Source organism: Rutilus rutilus, assembly GCF_951802725.1.
Source record: "Rutilus rutilus genome assembly, chromosome: 2".
Taxonomy (NCBI): Eukaryota; Metazoa; Chordata; class Actinopteri; order Cypriniformes; family Leuciscidae; genus Rutilus; species Rutilus rutilus.
In genome coordinates this window covers 9,643,016-9,664,352 of record NC_140210.1, presented here as the reverse complement: position 1 = coordinate 9,664,352, position 21,337 = coordinate 9,643,016, and the positions used below count along the sequence as shown (strand labels likewise).

Genomic DNA, 21,337 nt, shown 5'->3' with positions numbered 1-21,337 from the left:
AAGTTCAAAAGAACAGAATATATATATATATATGAAACATAACTATTTTTGTAACAATTTAAATGTCTTTACTGTCACTTTTAAACAATTTAATGCAATTTAAATTTAATCCAGACTTTTGAATGTTGGTTTAGACAACAAAATATGCATGATTCCATTTTTATTATTTTTTATTTTTATTATTGTTTTGTGAAATATTTTGCTTAAAGTTAAGCATACAGTACCTGAATAGAAAGTTCAATGAACAGCATTTATTAGCATTTACTTATTAAATAAATGTATGCATTTATTAAATAGAAATCTCTTGTAACATTATAAATGTCTCTACTGTCACTTTTGATCAATTTAATGCATCCTTGATGAATAAAAGTAATAATTTCTCTCAATGCTTCCACAAAAAAAAACTGTTTTCAACATTGATAATAATAAGAACTGTTTCTTGAGCACCAAATCATTATATTATAATGGAATTATATATATTATATTAGGATGCAGCTTTGCCATCACAGGAATACATTTTTTTACATTTATTAAATTGTAAAAATATTTCACAATATTACTGTTTTTACTGTATTTTTGATTAAATAAATGCAGCCTAAGAGACTTCTTGCAAAAATTTTAGTTTCCAAACTTTTCACCAGTACTATGCCTGAAATCTTCAAAATGTTGAATCCTGTCACACAGTTTAGTTTGTTAGCCATTCTATTTAGAATCCAAATCATAGTTTTTGGGTCTTCTTATTGATGTACTGTATGTGTGTCAGAGTCTCTCTTGCTCCAATGTTTTCCTCTTCATCTTTTGTAGCCTCTTCCAGAGCCAGCTTATAACGGAAATCCTGAAAGTGTGGGATACCGTGTGCGTGCACAGAGAGCAGACGGGCTCGGGACGCCCCGGGTGGAGACGGTTTCTGAGCGCCTGTCTCGAGAGGTGACCGTGGAGGGACTCGAGGAGTGGACGGAGTACGAGCTGAGCGTTCAGGCCTACAACGGCATCGGGCCTGGACCCTGGAGCAGTCCTGTGCTGGGCAAAACTAAAGAGTCAGGTGACACACTATGCTTGCTTTAGATGCAGCTTCTCCACTTTTGATTTTACAAAAGTAACGATCAAAATGAATGATCAACGAAGTTTGTTTAATATTATTATTTGTTCCTGTATTTGAGGAAAAGAAACTAAATAGTTGCTGTTTTGCCTGTAACCAAATGAATTATGTTGATGCATCATGGTCTCATTTCCATCTTGATCATTTTGCATTTCAGTTGTTTTTTATTAGAAATAAATAAAATATAAGACAGGTATTTATGTAAAATTCTTATAAAGACATGTCATTTGATTTTTATATTAAAGGTTGTATCAGCGATTTCAGGCCCAAACATAAATGATCACCGACAGGGGTGGGTGTTGTGAGGTTTTCGCGTGCAGCCGTCATAGGCAGCCGTGCACGAGCGCAAAACCTCACAACACCCACCCCTGTCGGTGATTGGTTGGAACACTATTTATTTTGGTTTTGAGTGGTTGGTGAAACCAACTGTTTTTGTGTGCAGATCTCAGAGCCTAGGCTGCCTACAGTGACGGCATGCTTATGGGGCGGGCAGCTAGCGGATCGTTAGGAAAGATTAGATGAATGTGATCTTTTATGTTTGGGCCTGAAATCGCTGATACAACCTTTAATACCACAAGTTTCTGCATTATTTAGGAACTCTAAACAAGCTGCTGTTTAGCCAGCATCTCACTAGCCGATTTTTAGTCGCAAGCCTCATTTGCATAGTCGCTGGAGACTCGGATGGAGTATTTGCCCGAGGCCGCGTCTCTCAGCGGGTGGCTGTCAGCAGACCCAGCGACTCCCTGCTGAGTTAATGATCTTGACAACTCAACTTCCAGAAAGTATGAAATGATCAGAGGCAGCTGGTGGCACTTGTGTCCTTGGCAGTGGCCACTTTCTGGTTTCAAACATCTGATTGCCCATTACTTTTTCTGTTGCTTGTGACTCAGTATGCATTCTAAAACATCATGTTATAGAGGTCACGCTCATAAAGAGTCATTTCTCATGGAAGAAATGCTTTAGAACTGAGCATACGCTACTGTTCAAAAGTTAGGGGGTCAGTAATTTTATTTTATTTTATTTTTTTGAAAGAAATTAATACTTTTATCCAGCAAGGCATTAAATTGATCAGAAGTAACGGTAAAAAAAAAAAAAAAAAAAAAAAATCTTCAGCATCAAAGCAGCATATTAAGAGTGATTATGTGACACGGAAGACTGGAGTAATGATGCTGAAAATTCAACTTCGCCATTACAGAAATAAATTACATTTTAAAATATATTAAAATAGAATTTTTTATATAATATTGCTCTTTTTACCTCATTGTTGATCATATAGATGCAGCCTTGATGAACATAAGAGACTTATTTAAAAAACATTAAGGGCCAGATTTACCCGTACTAACAGCTTGCGCCAGCACAAACCCTCTTTTGCCATTAAAAAATACTGTCAGGATTTACGCAATAAAAAATTAGCGCTGGAAAGGCATGGACAGTTATTTTTGCGACTGACCTTAATGCATATGCATTTGTAGGAGTTTCCCTTTCAGAAGCAAAATTTATGGGAGGAGAGTATTTAAACGAATCACGCACGGTGATTTACTAAGGTTTGTGCTAGTCAACTTACTGTTTTTTGCGCCATTATTTACCGCCCAAAAAAGCATGTCTTAACCCGGTTTGTGCCTGTGTTGTTTGTAGATCACCCGCACCTGATTATCATTGGCTCTGCTTGTTTGCGACCCTATGCTAATTTGCGCTGTTCTTGGTATAATGTGTTGGTCATTATGGAAATGATCCGGCTGCGTCTATGTTCTTTAATTTGCACGTCATCAGTAGATCACGCGCAGAACTTTCCACTCCCATCTGCGCTTTTATGGAATTGCGCTCTCACGCTAATTTGCCCTGTTTAGAAAATCTGGCCCCAAATATCTTACCTTTCCCAATTGTTTGAACAGTAGTGTACCTAGAAAAAAAACTTTTTTAATAACCTTTGAAGATTTTATACATTTTCAAGACTTTTCCAGCCCTAGAATATCACACTTTAGAAATCCTTCTTACACTGAAGAACCGACCAACTTCCTTGGATCATTTTCCTCAGCAGATGCAAAAGTTGCAAACACAATTTTTTCTGCAGTTCTACTCTAACAGAATAAGAAAGTGTCTTGTCTTTTTTCTCACTGAAGCCGTGCATGAACATATGCCAGCAAGCCCTGAAGGAACAAATACACATTACCCACATTAACAGGGTAAAGCTTTGAATTGTATCTTAAATCAGTCCATTACAAGTGTTTATGCTCACCGGTTCTCCTGTTCTTATATCACTGAGCTTCACATGACAGGGAATCAGAGAGAAAAGTCAGAGGCTGTCAGCCCTCTTCTGTTTTTAATCAATGAATGTGACAGACTTCAATAGAAGAGCGTGAGATTTCAGCATTTGTTTTGAGTCGGCTATTGAGACATAGGCCTTAACTGTATTACTTGCTAGAATTGTTTATTCTTATAATTATTAATGATAAATGTCACTATTGGTGTCTTTTTTTATCGTATTGTTATAGCTTTTTAAGTGTTGGAAAATCACTGTAACACAGTCTTGAGTAGGTTTTTGCTTTACTATAAAATGGCTTTTTATATGGGTGTGTTTTCAGTTCCCTCTGGCGCCCCTGAAAATGTGACCACTGAAGCAATGAGCTCCACGAGTGTATTGGTCACCTGGGGTTTAGTCCCTGAGCACCAGAAGAATGGACACATCCTTGGTTACAAGGTACGGTTACTATATCAAAGGGAATGCTTTGAGACCCTTAAAATCCCCCACAGACTTAACTGGAGAGTTCTGTCTGCCGAAACTCTGTAGCAGGGTGAATTTGTACTGTATATGGAGACGTCTGACTGGAATCATTTTAAATTGCTTTTTCAGGCAATCAATTATTATTAAAGTTCACCCAAAAATGTAAATTCTGTCATAATTTACTCCCCTTCATGTCGTTCCAAACCTATATTACTTTCTTTCTCCTGTGGAACACAAAGGTATTTAGAAAAATTGCTGTTCATTTTTGACAATGAAAGGCATTGGGGTCCAAAATAGTGTTGACAAGTAAGACTGAGCAATATTTCAAAATATTCTTTTATTTTTTTGTTGTTGAAACATTCATCGAAATATCTTGTTTTATGTTCTCCAGAAGAACACAGGTTTAAAACAACATGACATCCTTATCTAAATGAGAATTATGATTTTTGGGATGAAATGAGAATTCACCCTATCTATGTACATGTTATAGATCTTATTGTAAATGATTCATCCATGTTTCCTTTCATTTTCCAAGTTTTTTTAGTTTTTTTAACCTTATAATGTTTAATCAAAATGTCATAACTTGATCTTTCGGCGAAACGACACGCTTCTCTCTGATGACGTATGATTTGCTTCCATCCAATCAAAAACCAATGGATAGTGCCAAGTCCACGTCCTACATTTTTTCAGATAATCTGTTACACTCGGATATTTGTCACAGTATGGAATAAAAGATCGGTGGCTACTTCCATTTCACTGAGACTTTTAAGTGTTATGTCTTAAAATGTGCAAAAAATCCCATGGGCTTTCATTGAAGGAGGCAACTGAGCCATATCCACATGTAGGCACCTAGGATCTTTTGATCTGGGAATGTAAGAAACCAACCAGAATACCCTAACAACCACATAGCAGAACCACTCAGAAGCAACTCTGATGCACCATAGCAAAAAAACGTATATGGAGTACACTTCTACACATCTAATGTTTGTATCATCCGCCAAAGGCACTTTATACCACAAAGCGCTGCTTATACGCGTATCTACAAAAGTTCTTCCTCATGCTTTAATGCACATATTCAGCCAAACATAGTTCATATTGAGTTCATTTTGAACACATCTATAAACTGTGTTAAGCTATTGAAAACCATGTTTGCTGCTGTTGCTTGAATAAGGCTTTGTCAAATTTCTGCTTAGGCTGTGTAGCGTGACATGATGCAAGATCATGAAATTGCTGAAACAGTTTTTCCTTTTACACACTGTCGGAAGAAGCCAATTGATAAAATGCTTAGACTGTAAAAAGTGGGGGGAAATGAAATAACACAATTAATTATTGATCTCTTCTGAAGTCAAGACCCAAGTTAGGCAAAACTGGAACTGATATCCGAAGAAACAGTGATTTTTAACATGCAAAAGTCGTTGACGCAATGCTAAGGTTTTGTGGGCGGTTGCTACTGTATGTGGTTACCTACTGATCCAAGTCAAAAGAATTCATCTCTACGTCTCTATGATATTCTGATCCATTTTATCCTCCACCAGTGGTTTGCTCAAATCCCTAACCTTTAGCATGAGTAATAGTAATTAGCAAGCACTACTACACACTACACGGTTGATTTTTAGGATGTTCCAACACTCTATAGCACATCAAAACTGTTTCTATGTGACCTATATTTCCCTTTATCTCTAGGTATTATACAGAGAAAAAGATTCTGAGCGGGCTCCCCAGGTCCAGCTGGTGAACGGGAACCAGACTCACTTGCTTCTTTTAAGGAACCTTGGCAAGTTCATCGTGCATGAGGTCCAGGTGCTCGCATTTACACGTGTCGGAGATGGACCACCCAGCCTCCCCCCCACAGTTGAGAGAACCAAGGATGATGGTAAGCAACCAACAAAATCAATGCATCGCCCACTGAACAACATGCATCATCTAATTCTTCAGATGTTCCCACTGGTTATGACAAATCGTACATGCATAATAAAAGCAAAAATAAATGTTCGTGCACACACTGGGTCAAAATTAGACTTTGAGTGAAAGCTACCCATTTAGCAGATGTTCCTTCACGCACTCACACACCAGTACACACGCACACACATTCATAATGGTAGCTCTAAGTTATGTCTTGCTTCATGCTCTGGTGGTTTCCAGCTGTGCCCAGCATTCAGACTGGCATTACCTCCCACGTGGCTCTAGACACAGACAAACACAAATGCATATTCGCTGACACACTCGCCTGGTCTCCCGGTGCCCCCACTGCATGAAACCTCATCTTGCATCATTGTATCGCTTGAGTCACCTGTCTGAACCAAACTCTCACTCACACATAGAAAAGAAAAACCACTAATGAAACTAATGAAAATTTGCTCCCAGACAGCTATGACATTAAATGGTGACTACATTTCAGATATTTCTTCTGAGAAAAAAGACCCCAGTATTCTCAAGTCCATCTCCTGTTTCTCATTAGAGCCTAAAACTGTGCTTGCATGTGGAAAAGTCAGAGATTCCAAGCTATATGGGCGCTTTCATTTTATGGCCCATTTAAAAGCCTTCTCAGTTCTGTAATTAGCCATTAGAAAAATGTCATTGTAATAAAGTAAAGCAATCGCTCATTTTTTATTAAATATTCAACTACTATAATTATTTTAATAATTGTATTCATAATTATTTTATTTATATGAATAATTTTTACTATTATTTATTATTCAGTTTACTTATAATTTTTTATTATTAAATATTCAGTACAATTAAAAATGATCAATTTTGTGAATTAAATATTATTTTGTATATTTACTACAATAAATATTACTATAATTGTGTTTTACAAATGTACTGTGAAATTATTTTCACATTGCAGTAATGAGAGGTTTTTGTAAAATTATGGAGGCAAATGTGCTTAGTTATCACGAAGCTAATGGCATAGTAGAAAAGAAAAAGAAAAAAAGAATCTGGATTCTTTTGAATCTGGAGTTGAAAATATGGCACAGGCATTACTTGACAGTTTTCATGAGATCCAACGAAGTGAGAACCTCATTAAATCTCCTGAGCTATAATAGAGCAACCTCTGAGCAATAAAATTTCCTTCGGGAAGCTTCTCTCAGAAATATATACTCGCATGTTTGCATTCATATATCCCCAGCACAGGGAAGTAAGCGCTGCCATCTTCCCCTTTGAAATGAGTGAGTGTGTTCATATGTGAACTGTGGAGTCTTGCCAGCGGAATGACAAATGCCCTCTTTCTGTCATTTTTCTTAATCGGCTCAATGGAGCAACATTCATTCGGAAATGTACGGGGAGACCAGGGATACCAGATACTGGAATGTCTGTGTGATTATTCTCTACACACACTGACTCACACACACATATCAAAACTAGTGGATTACCAGCGCTGTTGGCCTAGTGTCCACTGGCAGAGTTAAATGTGTTTGATGAGGGATTATGAATCACTAATATTTATATTTATGGATTTATGGAATTAGAAGTTTACAGCGAGGCTTTGTATGTGCGTGTTAAGAGATTAAAATGTCATATTTATCGTGGCCGAGATAAAAGCTTGGTCCCACAAACAGGTTTTGAAGTGTTTGAAATGTATTCTACGTTTGCAGAAATCAGTGTGTGTGGACTACAGTAATCTGGTTTAAATACCATGCTCGACTGTGTATCCTCTCTCACCCTCCCTCTCTTCTCTCCAGTTCCTGGTCCGCCTGTCAGGTTGGTGTTTCCAGAAGTGCGTCTCACGTCTGTCAGGGTTGTCTGGCAACCTCCCTCAGAGCCAAACGGTATCATTATGGGTAAGAGAACATAGACGTTACACAGCCAGCCACACACATTTACCTAGCTATATAAATGAGTACTTCTGTTGTTTTAGTATCATAAAATGTAGGCTAGCATTGAGGAAATCACTGCTCTGTTGTTTTTATATAAAGCTATAGAAGTACTTATATCTTTGCAAAGGTTACAAGAATGTAATTTCGTCTCCTGTAAAAAGTCTCCTGTGTGTTTGTTCCCATTGCGCCCTGAGCCATTTGAAATTGTATTATTGCAAGGACATGCTGTGTATTGCGTTTAAGTCAGTTAGTCATGAGATTTTGTGAATTGGGATTTCAACCGTGTATTGAGATTAGACCGCCTCAGTTTTGCCGTTATCAAGACCACGGGACGTACTGATGCGCAGCTATAGATGACTGGATTATGGACACTTAACCACCCATGATGGATCATATAATCCCTTAATAGTGATAGAAATGTGAAGCCTCTTTACCTCGGATGATCTCTTGCCTTCTGTCTGTTTTCTACACACACTCGCACACAGAGCTCTCTGCTGATTGGATCAATCGTTCCCTGTAGGATTGAGCGATATAAACCAAAAATCTTCAATCAGAGCAGAGCTGTCAGTGTTCCAGCGCTCATTTTATCCTCCCAGATCTTTGTAATATGTTTCATACGTGAGGATACGCTGATAATGTGACTTTCAAACAGCACTTTCAATGGGTCTTCCAGTCTTCTGTGTTGATTTTCAATTACTGAACGTCTGGCTGTATGGTGTGAATGAGGCACTGATGCCTTTAAGAGACCTTGGAGGCATTTCAGATAGAAAACCTATAAAATGATTAAGAAAAGAATACCAGATCAAATCATCGTCAGTGCAGTGCATAAAATCTTTCTTCTTGATGGAGTAGATCACCTAGAAATGAATAACTCTGTTATCATTTACTCACCTGTATGACTGTTGAAGAATAATAAAAAATGATAGCGCCATTAAAGTATCATTTAAGTGGTCCATATAATGTGCTATATTCCAAGTCTTCTGCAGTCATACATACGATTTTTTATAACATTAATAATAAGAAGAAATATCTCTTAAGCCCCAAATCAATATACTGTATTAGAAAGATTTCTGAAGGATTACATGACTTCCAAAAACATAAAAAATGTGTGTGTGCGTGCGTCCGTGTGTTTATTGTAAAACAATCCAAAAATGATTTTTTGCAGTGTATATTTTATGCTAAACATGTCATGCATCATAATCTGTTGTTGTTGTTGTTGTTGTTGTTTTATATAGCTCCTAAATGAGTTTCAGTGATAATGTATTGAAAGCGAGAGCCTGTTGGCAAATATTGATTGGTGGAATGAGCCGAGGTCTCTCTCTCTCTGGTGTCTCTTTTTGCTCTGGCATTTAATATCTCTTTCTTTTTGTCAGCGTCTCTCTCACACATGATCATTCTCTTTTATTCATCACACTCTTTCTCTTGTTCTCTATCAGGCTCTCTGTCTCTCTTATATCTCTCATATTTTATCTCTGTCTCACCTTTGCATTGATTGATTTATGGACTTAAAGATGAAGTTTGTAATTCCAGTGCTACTAGAATCACCAAACGTAATTGCAAAAATAATTACTAGTTTCCCTAACACTGCCCCATCTGCCATTGGTTGGATAGACAGACACCCACATCACATTAAACTTGTGTCATTGATTAGGCCAGTGTTACTGTGAATCACTGCTTTACAGTAGATCAAATGAATAGTCCAGCAATCATTTGATTGGCTGTAACTATCAACTTTGCAATGGATATTAATATGCAAAGTATTTATTAGCACGGAAACAAAATCACCAGTTTAAGACATTAACTTGTAAGCACAAAACATAAGGTGCATCTCTTTAAATACAAACAAGACTTCATTGAACTATTATGATTATACCTGGCACGATAATAGCCTCATTGAAAACTCAATGCGAGGGCTAAATGAATGATTTTTGGGTGAACTATCCCTTTAATACACCAGTTCAGGTAGTAACTGTAGGTATTACTTGTGTTTCTTGGATTGCGTCTGTGAAGGGGGTTCCCTTATCTGTCATCGTTCTCTAAAAGGGGTTTCCAAGGTTCGTTGATTCACGTGCGGCCTGGTAACGTCTCGGGAAGCCAATCGCGATGGTGCGTTGGCTGATGATGAAATGCATTATAGGCAGGCTGATGTTTGAGACATTGGTCAACTTAACTTTGAAAAGAAAGAAAAGAAAAACGAGACCAGACTGAACTCATTTCTTCATCTTAGACTAGATTAGAAGAGAGGAGCAGTTCGTTTGTGTCATGAGTTTTTAACTCTGCGGGTTGACTAACCCCTAAAAGGGATTCTGACCAATTAGAAATTGTCTTTAGCTCAGGGCATAACTGTGTTGTCCTCCTTTTACATTAAAACATGCTGTTTTCTCGGTTGCATGGTTCCTAATTTCCCTGCCCTTGCAGAGTATAATTTAGTCATCATTTCTTTAATGGGAATATGATACGTTTTACTCAAATTTGATTAATATCAACATTTAACATTCACACACATACCAAACATCACACCTCCTATAAACTATTCAATAGTTTCTCAAAATGGCAACAATGATTGATGACGTCGTCACAGTCTGATTTGCTCCAAGGTCCTATAGTTGGTCTAGACTCTAGGGGCCCTATTTTAACGATCTGAAACGCAAGTGTCAAAGCGCAAAGCGCAAGTAACTTTGTGGGCGGGTCTCGGCGCTGTTGCTATTTTCCCGGCGGGATAAATGACTCTTGCGCCGGGCGCAAATCTAAAAGGGGTTGGTCTGAAGTAGCTTCATTATTCATAGGTGTGGTTTGGGCGTAACGTGAAATAAACCAATCAGAGCATCATCTCACATTCCCTTTAAGAGCAGACGCACTTTTTCCTTGGCGTATTGCTATTATAACGGCGGATTTGCCAGGCGCGCGTCAAGAGCGGTTCACAGCCGAGGAGAGCAACGCTCTCGTCACGGCCGTAAAAGAGAGAGAAGTGACATTGGGGATGGGAGAAACACACCCAAATTAGCTTCGGCTAAACAGGCATATAATAATGTGGGTAAATGTGTAAGCTAGATGTATGCTTTTATAATAAATTATTATATTTATAATAAATTATCTATCTATCTATCTATCTATCTATCTATCTATCTATCTATCTATCTATCTATCGTTTGTAATAATATGATTTGCAAAAATTAAAACTGCTGCTTCTGTGTAGATTAGAGAATCACAGTGTATGAGCGTTGTGCACTCTATACATTATGGTCAAGCATGCGCCCTTAAAATAGCATAATGAACAACGCGCAACGCGCCACTGACTTTAGACTAGGTTTTTTCTGGCCAGTGGCGCAATTGTTTTATGGAACAGTAAAATAGCACCAGGGAACGTTTGCGCCAAAACACGCCTCCTTTTTTGCGCTGAACCGCCCAGGGAGCGCAAGTTCATTCCCTAGTTTAGCGACGTGCTTCTGTGGAGGGAAAAGCGCGCTTTGCGCGGGTGCAAAATAGGAATGAAACATGCGTCGGTGTACAAAGTCAATTGCGCTGGGTGCAAGATAGGGCCCTATATGTTCACACAGTTACATTTTGGGAAATCAATATAAGAATTACTTATAGTCATTTAGCCATATTAAATAATTAGTTCACTTAATATTCTGTAATTATTATTATAGTGTGCTTTTATGGTGCTTGTGAATCCTTTTTGTACCTTACAATCATCCTATACCTTGTCATTTCATGGAAAAAGCGTATTCAAAAATGTTTCACGTTCCAATCCACAGACAGAAACTCATAAACGTTTGGAGTGATATGAGGATGAGTAAATGATGGACTAATCCTTTAAGTTGGGATAGGAGAAAGTATTTTAACATTTGAAAAAATTGCATACCTTTAATCTCTTTGTTGCTTTTGTAAAAACATATAGTTTAAGCTGTAGTTGTGTACGCAGCGCTTCATGTTTTCATGAGATATTGGCAGCGTGACATTCCTGCTTTCATCTTTCAGAGACTCGTGTAGATTGTGGTGCTCAGCTTTGGGGAAGCTACGTTTTAGAGTCAAGCTAATCTTTTTTAGTGTTCTAAAAGGTTCAAAAAGTAGATAAACACATTGAAGACACTTAAGGGGCAGTGTCATTGTAGATATATAACTTAAGTTTACATTTTTTGGTAACACTTTAGTTTAGGGTCCAATTCTCACTATTAACTAGTTGCTTAGCATGCAAATTACTAGGATCTTGGCTGTTTATTAAGCACGTATTAATGCCTTATTCTGCATGACCTTATTCTACATCCCATAATCCTATAACTTAACAACTACCATACTATTAATAAGCAGTAATTAGGAGTTTATTGAGGCAAAAGTCATAGTTAATAATAAGGATTAGACCCTAATCTAAAGTGTGACCAATTTGTATAGCCATATTTAGCATTTTTATGAACAATTTGGATCATAAATTAGCTGGACAACAGATACATTTACAACAAAAATAATAGCAAGCCTAGAAAATACTCTAATCTGTAACCGAGATAAAAACATTACGAATATTAGAATGATTTCAGAAGGATCATGTGACACTGAAGACTGACATCCCATACACAAAAGAATTATATTTGAAATACATTTTCTGGATATGTTTTGGAATATATGCAAATATTTGAAATTGGCCCAATAAATATATTTCATATATTTTTGTTATATTTCAGAATATATTTCAATGTATTTGGAATATATGCCACATATATTTTTGACACTTTTGGGGACCCGTACAGAAAAAAATACATTGAAATATATTCTGAAATATAACAAAAATATATGAAATATAAGTATGAAATATATTTATTGGGCCAATTTCAAATATGTGCATATATTCCAAAACATATCCAGAAAATATATTTCTTTTGTGTATGGGATAATGGCTGCTGAAAATTCTGATTCGCAATCGAAGATATATTAAAATAAAACGCAGTTATTTTATATAGTAATAATGTTTCACAATATTACTGTTTTTACTATATTTGCAGCCTGTATATATGAAAAAACAACAACATCCTAATATGAAACGTATTTACCACAGTACTTTTTTTATTACCACGTTCATATACCATGATGTTTAAATGGTGCTTTAAGGTACTAGAATATGACTGGTATGAACGTGTCCTAAAAACATGATATTTGTGGTAGAAAGGTCTCTCCTTTCCTTCTCTCATAGTGTTGAGTGTCTGCTGTGATGTGTCCTGTGGTTAGGGATCAGTGATTCCTGTGGTAACAGGGCGCACAAATAAAATGCGCCTGACCGAGGGGGCAACAATCTGACCAATTACACGGCTTACTGCTCTCACCACGGCAACCCAGACATTAAAAAATGAGCACCGAACCACCTGGCATGGGTCACAGCTCTACCATGATAGATGAGGGAAAATACAAAGCCTGAACAGTTGATTGTTGCCCGTTTTTTTTGTCCTTTTCCCTCCTTTTCTCCATGTCCAGGCAATAGCTACTCAGACAGTGAAGAAAAGAAGAAGAAAAGTGTTCTAGTTGATTTCTGCCTCTAGCGTAACACAAAAAAAAAAAAAGTAAAAAAGAAAAGAAAAACCATCAAAAGAGAGAGCTCAGGAACAAGCTGGAAAAGCAGAGGATTTTGCATAGGCCCCTCTGGGCTTTTTGAGTTGGGTTAGCGATGGCCTCTTAATAAAGGAGGATCTTAGCGAGCTGTGCGTTCGGAAAGAGGAAGAGAGAAAAGGGAAGAAAGGGCGAATAAGAATCTGCGAAGACAAGGCAAAGGGGAAAAAAACATTGAATTAAAACCATCTCCAGCTCTGTAAAATCGTGCTAATCCTCCAAACGGAGCACGCTAACACCAAGCGTCCCATGTGACTGAGATAAAAACCTCTTTCTCGTCCGTTCTGTAGATTCCCCCACTTAACTCTCTCATGTCAAAAACACCTTTTCAACTGTAATAAGCGCTTCCAGGTTAAAACATGTTCTCGTGCTTTGGAAATCTTTCACGGGACACTTTGGTCTTAGCATCTGCATTAAAATGAAATGAGCCATGTCTGCAGTTAGGAGAGGGTTATTAACTCTTATGAAGGAAGGCTGCTGTTGCTAACTTGTATAATGACCTTACGTATTTAGCTGAAATGTGACGCCTCATATGTTTAGACCGTTGTAATGATACACATCGGATGAATTGTTTCAAGCTGTTTTGAAATATGCTGTATAGTTTGTGTGATATGGCTATGCCAGGATTTTGATGCTGTTCTTTTTCCTACATTGAAAGTGTATGAGGATGTTTGCTGTCAAGCTCCAAAAAGACACAAGCAACACCATAAACCAAAAAGTGTAATCCATTTCATTTGTGTGTTATATTCCACATCTTCTGAAGCCATACGATAGCTTTGTGTTAAAAAAAAAAAAGCCATATTAAAAACCTTCCCCTAATTCTTATTTGTGTGTCTGCATATTTGAGTAATCATGGTAATATATTCATTGTAAATATTATTAAATTGTTAATTAATTAATTATTGTTGTTGTTATTATTGTTGTTGTTATACAATTAACAATATTTTCTAATATTTATAATTAATACTAATAATATATTAATTGTAAATATTATTATTATTATTATTATTATTATTAACATGTTAATAAGATGTCAATATATTATTATTATTTATAATATACTAATATATATATATATATATATATAATAGTAATTATTATTATAAATAAATAATATTTGACTAATATTAACCATTTTATAATTAATATATTATAAATAATCATTACAATAAAAAGTATTATAATTATATTGAATTATTTTAATAATAATTCAAGATAATATATTGTTAATATAAATGTTTATAAAATGTTAATACATATTTATTAATCATTAATATTAATTATCATTTACTCATATTAATTTGTATAATTAGTAATAATTATTATAAATAATTGATCATTTACTAATATGAACAATATTTATAATTAATATACTAATAATGATAAAAATTTTTTTATTATATTAATTATATAATATCATCATTTTTAGGATGATATTAGACATCCTGCTCAATAGTCTCAGTGCAGTCAAATCAATAACATTGTTGAATATTAAGGATAATATACTAATATAATATACTAATATGATCATTATATATCAAAATCATGTAATATCATGTACTACAGCAGTTTTTACCACCAATTTTGGCTTTCTTATTGCAGGCTATCAGATTTCTTACCGTCTGGATATCAATGATCCCAACAAGTTCACCACGGTTGAGGTGGGGTCAAACGCACGTCAGTTCACGGTGACGGGATTGATCCCGGAGTCGGCGTACGTGTTCCAAATCACAGCGCGCACTCAAAAGGGCTGGGGACCGCCGGAGGAGGCCATCGTCATAACCACAGAAAAAAGAGGTACTTTTGAAGGATAATCTAACATGTCGAAACCTGTAGCCGGTTTATTGCTTGTCCAAGGTATTTGATATGCAAATGAGTAAAACTGTTGAAAACCCTGTCTAAAATATACTACCTTCCTAGTTGCTTCAGTTAAATTTTCATATTGTCAACAAAATAAAAGTTATTCTTACATTTACTCACACTATTCACACAATTTAACTGAAGCAACTTAGGTTTACTTGATTATCCATACATCATTTTTTAGGATAATCATGTTCAAATAAGGTATCAAATATGAAACATCAGGCTTTTGAGGAACTTTTTTTAATTGTACATTCCTCAGTCATCCTGTGACTAATTGATCCAATGTTTTGACCCCACATTAAAAACGAGTTTTGATCAGAAAATTACATAATTTTGCTCAGTTTGTGCCTTTTCTTCAAACATGAGCTCCAAGTTATCCTATATTTTACGATATGAGCCATTAAAACCTGATGTATAAGATACTCAATGAAATACCCAATCACAAATAACTTTTTTTTTAAATATATTTTGTCTAAAGGTTCAATAAACTGTTAAAAAACAGTTATAATTGTGGAATCATTTCCATAAACAGTGGCGAATCAGAAGTGACTATAGCTAATAACTACTCATGTTATTCACTGAAATGCTCATGTTTCGTGCAGTCAATCTGTAAAAGTAGAATATCAGTCATGAAGCTGATAAAGCATACTGTCAAAACAGCATGTGGCCCTTCGGAGCTCGCTGCATTTAACCCCGAGCCGGGTCTGTGACACATGCATATGCCCAGCAGTGACTCATTCCACATGTCCCACAGAGCGTCCGCAGCCCCCTCGTCGACTCACCGTGCCTCAGAAAGGGGTGGAGTCTCATAAGCTTCGTCTTCATTGGAGTGCGGGGGGAGACGGCTCTTCCCCAGTGCGCTACTTCACTCTGCAGACATTAGAGCTGCCGGACGGCCAGTGGAAGACCCACACATCCTCCATCGGTCATAATAACACCTCCTGGGAGGTGGAGAGGTAACACACGCGCACATATCTCTCTCTGATTAGTCATAACTGCCTGTGCGGGCAACGGCTGGCACAAGAACAGTCACTATTTATAGCAAAATGTGCTTTAATTCTGACAGACAGCACAGGAGACATTAAAATACACAGGATGGAGTATGCAAACATGGAAATATGGAAATAATTGAATTATTATATTTTTTGTTTGTATACACAACAAAAAAGTAAAAAAAAAAAATGTTTGGACATGGTTGCAAGGGTAATGTCATGTTAGCACTTTTGGTTTGGTTTTTGTTTTGTTTTGCAGGACATGTATCACAACACTACCATGTTTGTTCTGGGTTTTTTTCTGTTGCTTTATTTTTCATTTTATTTTATTTTTTACATTTATTGTTGTAGTACCAGAATGAAACAGACAGTAGTACCAGTTGGACTGGATCAAACAAAGCTCTTCAATCTAAACGAATGACATTACACAAAACATGTAGTACATTTTACATTATGGACATGCAGCGACACTGATGAGACATCGTTAAGAATAAAAAGAGAGAGAAATCGATGGACAGAGAGAGTGAGAGACTGCAATTATAATCAGACTGACCATCAGGTGGCCTGATGTCTAATCACACATCCATTCAGCTCCACCCGCTCACTAACCTGTTTTCTGCTCTCCATCCTCCAGTACTGCAATACTAGCTCATATTCTTTCACCCTGACTGTTCGTTCTTCTCATCGTCACCTGTCTGATTCATGCCGTCACCTTCGATCACATCTCTAAATGTCCACTTGCATTAAGGCTAAAGATATAGTGAGCTGAAGGAATTGCCTCCCTATAACACCATCTTTCTCAACGCATTTTGTAGTGGAACCATGGGAGCATTTCTGCATTCGGTACCACCTGATTACCCACAGCCCACATGCCTGTCCATTTAATTACCCACATATGCCTTTCTCTGACATTCAATGACTCATCATAAGCCATCTTATTACTGAAAAGTAGGCACAGAGGATGAATCTGAAGTGGCATGTATAAGCAATAAAATCACAATCATGGAAAACTAACAATATGTTTGAATTATACCCTTACTATTTCTGCAATCTGTGCACTGCATGCTGATTTGAGAATGGCTGGATTAACTACTACATTTGTTTAAATGCAAAACATAGCACTGGGTACTGTATCCCACAATGCAATGCACTTGACTTGATTTAATTTTACAAGTACTAATGTTGTGATTTTAACATCTCATTCTTGGCTGATTATTTGATTGAACTGATGCTATTTTAACACAGTTATGTTAATTATGCTATTTTGATTAATTTAATTAATTTGTGAAAGAATTATCTTATGTTCAGTATCTTATGTTGCATTTGTTTGACCAAAGATATAGTAAAATAGAAATATATTGAAATATTATTACAAACTTAACTTAAAAAATGAATTTATTCCTCTGATGGCAATGCTGAATTTTCAAATAATATTTTAATTTGTACCAATATCTCAAAAAAACAGACTAGATTAATCATGTTTACAAAATGGAAACCTTAATAAAACCCCAACAGGTTTTTTGTTCTCTCCCATTTTGCTGTTTTGTTGAAATTCTTCTGTTTTGTTAATTGTTGAATATTACTTTGCGAAATTTTCAAACCCTATGCGATAATGTAAAGATCTTTATTGATATATGCTTCTTTATTTACAGTATGTTTTTTATGTTGGTACAGTGCTTTGCTTCAGTTTGGCTTGGTTTCTTTCTCTCTCTGTCACACACACACACACACACACATTCTTCATAATTGCATGAACCGAGTGTTTTGAACCAAGAGGATGTTTGTGTTCAAACCATCTCAGAGGAGTAAATGCCTCCAGCTATTAAAACAGAAATGCCACTAACAGTCCTCGTCTTCAACGCCCTAATTATAAACACACACACACACACATAAACACTCAGAACGACACAAGCACCCTCACAGTCCTGATTCTCAAATCCCTAATTGCGCACTTCACACACATGCACACACACTCTAAGTTTCCCTGATGGCCCACTTTGATATACATAACCCACAAACCTGTGTCACCTTCCAGGTTTGAAAAGCATTAACAAATCTGTGCAGTTGACTAATATTAAACGAATGATAAATGAATAATGATTTGTGATGAGCATAAAAATCTCAAGAGTTCTGTTCAAGGTTGAAGCAGACCTTGAGCAGGGCATTATGGGTTGAGCAGATCTGTCCACTCAACAGATTGCGATGTGTTCTTTTGACTGTATTTATGAGTGCATTTTCTATGATAGGTTACCTACAGTAGCAAGTTCTCCTTTCTCTGATTCTCTCAAAAGAAGTCTGGAAATGGATCACTTATGGTTTCTGTTGGTACATGGTAATGATCGTGTGTGTGTGTGTGTGTGTGTTGAAATGTATCTCTTTTCTTGTAGGCTGAAGCCGTACACCTCTTACAAATTTAGAATGATGGCCACAAATGATGTGGGAGAAAGCGCCTTCAGCAAAGAAACGGAGCCAGTTACCACTCTGCAGGATGGTAATACTAGATTATGTGTGTTCTGCAAAGTGAATTATAATTTTTTAGAGTGCTTTTTGGACCTGAGTATTTGTGAGAAAATCTGAATAGATTGTGAATTATACGTTTTTGAGAGCTGTTTGTTGATATAGATAGATAGATAGATAGATAGATAGATAGATAGATAGATAGATAGATAGATAGATAGATAGATAGATAGATAGATAGATAGATAGAATGACAGACAGACAAAATGGTTAGAACGACAGATAGATAGATAGATAGATAGATAGATAGATAGATAGATAGATAGATAGATAGATAGATAGATAGATAGATAGATAGATAGATAGATAGATAGATAGATAGAATGACAGACAAAATGGTTAGAACGACAGACAGATGATAGATAGATAGATAGATAGATAGATAGATAGATAGATAGATAGATAGATAGATAGATAGATAGACAGACTCAGATAGATAGATAGATAGATAGATAGATAGATAGATAGATAGATAGATAGAATGACAGACAGACAAAATGGTTAGATAGATAGATAGATAGATAGATAGATAGATAGATAGATAGATAGATAGATAGATAGATAGATAGATAGATAGATAGACTCAGATAGATAGACTCAGATAGATAGACTCAGATAGATAGATAGATAGATAGATAGATAGATAGATAGATAGAATGACAGACAGACGACAGACAGACAAAATGGTTAGAACGATAGATAGATAGATAGATAGACTCAGATAGATAGACTCAGATAGATAGACTCAGATAGATAGATAGATAGATAGATAGATAGATAGATAGATAGATAGATAGATAGATAGATAGAATGACAGACAGACGACAGACAGACAAAATGGTTAGAACGATAGATAGATAGATAGATAGATAGATAGATAGATAGATAGATAGATAGATAGATAGATAGATAGATAGATAGATAGATAGATAGATAGATAGATAGATAGATAGATAGTGGCAAAAATTCATTAAACAATCATCAACTGCGTAAGAGACACTCTGAAATTCAAATGATCATTAAAAAAGTATTTTATTCTTGCAAGAAGGCCCAGTTGCCACACAGAAGTCATTAGTACAGTCTGTGGAACAAGTGTGACGAAGGGAGGGAGGGCAGAGGAGCCTTTATAGTACCTTCAAGGTCTTCTGCTCACAGGCCCTTATCTAAACAAGGGAAGGTTTCTCTGCTAGTGACCTAATCCTGCTGAGTTTTATTCCTACAAACTCAGAAGTCCCAAATGGGACCACCTCTGATCCCAAGGGGTCAGAGGTTCCCTTTTCAGCTGTCTCCCCCTTTGTCTCACAGTGTTCACATTAATCATTATATTGAAAAATCAGGAGCACCCCTAGAGTGTGAAAATTAAAATTCCCATTACAATAGATAGATTGATTGATTGATTGATTGATTGATTGATTGATTGATTGATTGATTGATTGTGTTTGTCTGTGTTTGTTTAGTGCCAGATGAAGCGCCCGTCATTTTGAACGTCAAACCTTCAACCACTACATCTGTGATTGTCCAGTGGCAGGTAAAATATTGTAAAACAATGAGCTAAAACTAGAGACTGCTTTCAGAAACATAAAAAGATCATTCCTAGATTACTTACCCCAAACTTTAGTACGGTAGTCTAGCTATATTTATTATCAGTATTTCTCTCTACTCTCAATGGACTTTTTCACTGACCTTGTTGCAACGTATGCATTATGGGATTCCTTTATGGGTAAAACATTGTCTAAACGAGGTATCTTAGAAGGCAGCATAACACTTGAACAGTCTTTATGTGGAGAGCACGCCTGTGATGCCATAAAATGGGCAGTTTTGGAACAGAGCTTTAGCACAAGTAGGTGTCACAATAACTTTTCCTGTCTTTCCATTTATCTGAAGGTTCAGGGGTTCAAATTGTCCAACACGGTTTAATAGCAGACTTGTGTGCAAAGTATTCAGCTGGCCCTCTCAATGTTAATTATGTTTGGCAAGCAGGTTCTTAGCCTTACTCTTTACCCTCTAATTAGTTAGCAGTCATTTCACGTACCTCCTCAATCTATTCACACACATACGGATACATTTACAAAGCTGGCCTGTTTTGACCCCATCTTAATTAACTTTGCCTATAACACTGATCACATACTAAATAAGACACGTCCATAATAGAATGGGAGAGTGAGAACGCATGCTAGAGAGAGTCAGAGTAAGAACAACCAGATCAGGTCTTTACTGACCTGCGGTCTCAGCTAACTTGTCCTCTGTTGATCTGTGCCATCTCCCGAGCTGACGTGCATTGTGCAGTAATTACTTTCTGTCAGCCGGCAGCGGGCTTCATAGATGCGGCCTTCAACATTCTTTCATTAAGTAGCATCACAGGTCTTGTGCTGAAAGTAAGGTGAATATTTCCTAGCCTGAGTTAAATGGAGTAATTAGATGGCTAGCTTGCTAAACTGGATATGTCTGTCTGCAGCCGCCCGCTGAGGGAACTGTCAATGGGATTCTTGTGGGATATCGCGTGTATTACCGTGAACTTCCGCGTGAGAACAACCCAGACGAGCCAAAGACAGCAACCAACCAATCAACAATCAGTCCTGAGCTCAGAGGTTAGTCTGTTTGTCTGTCTGTCATTCTATATCTATCCATCTGTCTGTCATGATCATCCTATCTATCTATCTATCTATCTATCTATCTATCTATCTATCTATCTATCTATCTATCTATCTATCTATCTATCTATCAATCTATC

At 36.6% G+C, this 21,337-nt stretch overlaps 1 protein-coding gene across 1 annotated transcript in view; it reads left to right on the top strand.

The window, feature by feature from the left end:
- sdk1b (sidekick cell adhesion molecule 1b) overlaps positions 1-21,337 on the top strand; it is a 237,533-nt gene that overhangs the window by 196,561 nt on the left and 19,635 nt on the right. The window contains exons 25-33 of the mRNA XM_084401823.1: positions 805-1,042; positions 3,682-3,797; positions 5,505-5,694; positions 7,505-7,603; positions 14,837-15,031; positions 15,852-16,053; positions 18,477-18,580; positions 20,064-20,134; positions 21,062-21,194. Of these exons, the coding sequence (XP_084257949.1) occupies positions 805-1,042; positions 3,682-3,797; positions 5,505-5,694; positions 7,505-7,603; positions 14,837-15,031; positions 15,852-16,053; positions 18,477-18,580; positions 20,064-20,134; positions 21,062-21,194 (1,348 nt within the window). The remainder of the gene's footprint in view (positions 1-804; positions 1,043-3,681; positions 3,798-5,504; positions 5,695-7,504; positions 7,604-14,836; positions 15,032-15,851; positions 16,054-18,476; positions 18,581-20,063; positions 20,135-21,061; positions 21,195-21,337) is intronic.